General features: G+C 46.2%; 1 protein-coding gene across 1 annotated transcript; it reads left to right on the forward strand.

Moving 5' to 3' along the window:
- The first annotated feature begins 3,940 nt into the window (after positions 1-3,940).
- On the forward strand, positions 3,941-4,836 carry LOC147968040 (uncharacterized). The gene is made up of 2 exons (XM_087522826.1): positions 3,941-4,106; positions 4,184-4,836. Exons 1-2 carry the CDS (start codon positions 3,941-3,943, stop codon positions 4,834-4,836), a joined length of 819 nt encoding a protein of 272 aa, XP_087378952.1.

The raw sequence follows: 4,836 nt of genomic DNA on the forward strand, positions 1-4,836 counted from the left end.
TAGATTATCCAATACTCACCCAATGCCACAACGCCTGAGCTCCTCAGAAAGGGCAAAATATGCTCCTCAAATCGCCAAACTCCGGGCCTTTATGGCAAACGGTTTAACAGGTGTAGATTTTGTACGCTGTTGGATATCCTGGAGTATCTTGCCGCTAAGCCAGCGTCCCGGTTTAATGTGCGAATATACCGGTGAGGTTGACGATCCTCAATGCCACTGCAACATCCAATTATCTGAGGAAGAAGTTACTGAAGGTGTAAAGAAGATTCTGAATGAATCGGAACTGGTCTGTAGTCAAATCGGCCTTAGTCCCTTCTACACCAAGAACAAACCGCCTGCTGTAAGCATTACACTTCCTCTTCATCTCTAATATCTTTGACTTATACAAGCTGTAACCCTTCTTCTTTATATGTATAGGGTGATGACCCCTTCTGGAAACAGAAATCCATAGATAAAGCAGCAAAGCCAATTGGAGACAAAGTGGCCAAGCCAACCCGCCCGAAGACCAAAGCCGTAAAACGGACGTCAAAGCGGAAAATGTTGGGAACGTAGTAATTTCAAAAAATTTCCTACGCACACGCAAGATCATGGTGATGCATAGCAACGAGAGGGGAGAGTGTGATCTAAGTACCCTTATAGACCAACAACGGAAACGTTAGCACAACGCGGTTGATGTAGTCGTACGTCTTCACGGCCCGACCGATCAAGCACCGAAACTACGGCACCTCCGAGTTGTAGCACACGTTCAGCTAGATGACGATCCCCGAACTCCGATCCAGCAAAGTGTCGGGGAAGAGTTCCGTCAGCACGACGGCGTGGTGACGATCTTGATGTACTACCGTCGCAGGGCTTCGCCTAAGCACCGCTACAATATTATCGAGGATTATGGTGGAAGGGGGCACCGCACACGGCTAAGAATATGATCACGTGGATCAACTTGTGTCTCTAGGGGTGCCCCCTGCCCCCGTATATAAAGGAGCAAGGGGAGGAGGCCGGCCGGCCCCTATGGTGCGCCAAGGATGAGTCCTCCTCCTAGTAGGAGTAGGACTCCTACTAGGAGGGGGAAAGAAGTGGGGAGGGAGAAGGAAAGGGGGGCGCCGCCCCCCCCCCCCCTCTCCTAGTCCAATTCGGACCAGGGGGAAGGAGGCGCGCGGCCCACCCTGGCTGCCCCTCTCTCTCCACTAAGGCCCATATGGCCCATTACTTCTCCCGGGGGGGGTTCCGGTAACCCTCCGGCTCTCCGGTTTTCTCCGAAATCACCCAGAACACTTCCGCTGTCCGAATATAGCCGTCTAATATATCAATCTTTATGTCTCAACCATTTCGAGACTCCTCGTCATGTCCGTGATCACATCCGGGACTCCAAACTAACTTCGGTACATCAAAACTCATAAACTCATAATATAACTGTCATCGAAACCTTAAGCGTGCGGACCCTACGGGTTCGAGAACAATGTAGACATGACCGAGACACGTCTCCGGTCAATAACCAATAGCGGAACCTGGATGCTCATATTGGCTCCTACATATTCTACGAAGATCTTTATCGGTCAGACCGCATAACAACATACGTTGTTCCTTTTGTCATCGGTATGTTACTTGCCCGAGATTCGATCATCGGTATCTCAATACCTAGTTCAATCTCGTTACCGGCAAGTCTCTTTACTCGTTTCGTAATACATCATCTTGCAACTAACTCATTAGTTGTAATGCTTGCAAGGCTTATGTGATGTGCATTACCGAGAGGGCCCAGAGATACCTCTCCGACAATCGGAGTGACAAATCCTAATCTCAAAATACGCCAACCCAACATTCACCTTTGGAGACACCTGTAGAGCTCCTTTATAATCACCCAGTTACGTTGTGACGTTTGGTAGCACACAAAGTGTTCCTCCGGCAAACGGGAGTTGCATAATCTCATAGTCATAGGAACATGTATAAGTCATGAAGAAAGCAATAGCAACATACTAAACGATCGGGTGCTAAGCTAATGGAATGGGTCATGTCAATCACATCATTCTCCTAATGATGTGATCCCATTAATCAAACGACAACACATGTCTATGGTTAGGAAACATAACCATCTTCGATTAACGAGCTAGTCAAGTAGAGGCATACTAGTGACGTTTGGTTTGTCTATGTATTCACACAAGTATTATGTCTCCGGATAATACAATTCTAGCATGAATAATAAACATTTATCATGATATAAGGAAATAAAATAATAACATTATTATTGCCTCTAGGGCATATTTCCTTCAGAAAACGGCTGACCGGATTAATATGGAGCTTGATGATGATACTGATGACCCAGAAGCTGAGGTAGAACTTAACTCACTTGGCTCTCTTTTTATGCATCTTGTTAACAATGATCTTCCTCAGGAGGAGGCCGAAGCTAGTCAGGATGAGGACGTAGAGGTAATTACCCTTTCCTCCGGTTCAGACTCTATGCCAACACAAAAACCTCGCCAAACAATCCGGAAAGTAAGCTTTTCTCATCCTCTTGCTCACTTGGATCCAACATTTATTTTGAAGACTCAACAGCATGAGGCTCGCCAGACAACTCGGCACAGTGGCCAACAGGTCACCTCTACCGGTTTACCTGATACTCCAGTTCAGATGCGTCGGTCTGAGGTCTCTCCTACTTCTGACCATTCTTACCCCAAGGCAGGTTATTTGAGACAGCCTCTTAATCCGTCCGATTCAAATTATCAGGTGACACCTCCTTCCTCTTCTGGTGAATCGACAGCAACTCAACTCCCCCCTTTGAAAACTATGGCTGGGTGAGTTACGAAAAACCTTTCCTTTCAACGCACCCTACATCTTTTGAACAGGATGTTAACCCTTTTTATTCTGTTTGCAGGGCCAAAGCCAGACCCAGCAAGAAAGCTTGGGTCACCAATCCGCCAGAAGACCCTGTTGCTGAAGAAGAAGAACCAAGAGTTGAACCGGAGCAAATAGGTGAACCGGAAGGCCTCCATCCTGAATCAACGTTTGATGATCCACCCCTTGATGGCCAACATACTGACGAACCCACCGATGTTGAGCCTGCCGCCCCTGATGGTGAACCGGCAGAACCAAACCGGGCTAATCCAATGAAAGACACTGAAATTCCATCATCATCCGCCCAAAATCCTGAAGGCCAAGGCGATGATGTTATTATTACTGGAGCAGGCCACAGTTCTCCTGGTCATCCCGTCATTTTGGCTCAGCATAGTGCCAAAGAAGAGAAAATTGCCAGGGATAAAGGTAAATGGAGCAGCGACTTATCAAACTATGCTCATCTTAACGCTGATGAGCTTCATTCTGGCTTCTTGAACCGTCTGCACTCAAACCGGGATTATGAAGCCGGTTTGGTGAATTTGATGAAAGAACGATATGAGGTAAATTCTTCTCCCTTGCACATTGATTTATAGCTGAAATACTATTCCAAGTAGCCCCCAAGAGCCGTTTTATGATTGTCAATCATAAACCGGGTCTTTGTAACACTTTAAGCATCCCATCATTAATCCTTTCCAAGGCGTGTCTTCAATCATAGATAAAACTCATGTTTGAAAAATGAGATAACATTCTGTAGCATAGCCCCCAAAGGCCGGTTTAACTTGGCAAGTTAATCCGGTTTTTAATCCACACCGCCAGTTTAGAACAAACGTACATTAGCCCCCAAGTGTCAAGGATAATGCCTGCATTGTTCTGGAGACTTGCATAGAAGGTAGTATTTGAGAGCAAATAAGCATTAGCCCCCATGTATGAAGTGGATAACTTGTTATATGCTTTATACTTAGTGCATATATATGTTGTTTTATTGAAGATAACTTCAATGTTGCAGGCTAAACTGAGAAGCAAAGATGCAAAAAACTCTTACTTGCAAGAAAATGTGAAGTCGCAACAAGCCGAAGCTGCAAAAGCCAAAGAGGAGCTGACCCAGGCCCTGGCCGGAATGGAAAAATTGAAAGAATCCTTCAATCAAGATCGTGCTGCATGGGAGACCGAAAAAGCCGGTTTGACCAAAAGAGCCATAGATGCCGAGGAAGCCCTGAAACCGGTGGCTGAAGAACTAGCCGGTTTGAAGCGCCAAATCAACGCTATGACCTCTGCTATCTTTGGTAAGTATCTGCTTATGTATGTTGCATCAGTCAATGAATCTTAAAACTGACCATGATGTGGAAAAAATCTTTGGCAGGAACTCAGATCACTCATCTTGGTGCAGATATACGGATGAAGCTCAAAGCGGCATACACATTGGTTGAGCAGCTATACTCTGGATCTCAGCGAGCCATTAGTACAGCAGCTTATAACAAACCGGCACCAACGTTGATTAAGGAAACCCTTGAGAAGCTGGGCATGTTACCGGCGCGTATTGCCGAGTTGAAAAGAGCCGCTGCAAGAGCCGGAGCATTAACTGCCCTTATTCGATCCAAGGCCTGGATTCCAGATCTTGAAGCGGAGGATATCATTAAAGGGTATCCAGGCATTAAAGAAGATGGCTCAAACTTTGACAATGATGATCTTCAGCGGTTGACCAAACAGATGCGGCCAGCGGCCAGCAAATTAGCTGAAGACACCGATTTGTCCCATTTTCAATCGTTTTATGATGCAGAAGGGAAAAGACAGACGGCCGAGATCCATGAAGTCGAAGAACTTGTGCCTCCGATTCGTAAGCACACTTATACCCCTGATATTAACCCTTCTGATCTAATCTATGAAGAAGCAGTATTCCAAGCTTTAACCGGAATCGATTGGTCAACGGCTGATTTCCAGCAGCTGGGGAGGGATGAAGAAGTGCGTACACCAACTAATCCGCAACCGTCAAACCATCATGATGAAGAGTCCTGA

This window comes from Triticum urartu, chromosome 5A, assembly GCF_056163025.1.
Source record: "Triticum urartu cultivar PI428250 chromosome 5A, HENAU_Tu73, whole genome shotgun sequence".
NCBI classification, from domain to species: domain Eukaryota; kingdom Viridiplantae; phylum Streptophyta; class Magnoliopsida; order Poales; family Poaceae; genus Triticum; species Triticum urartu.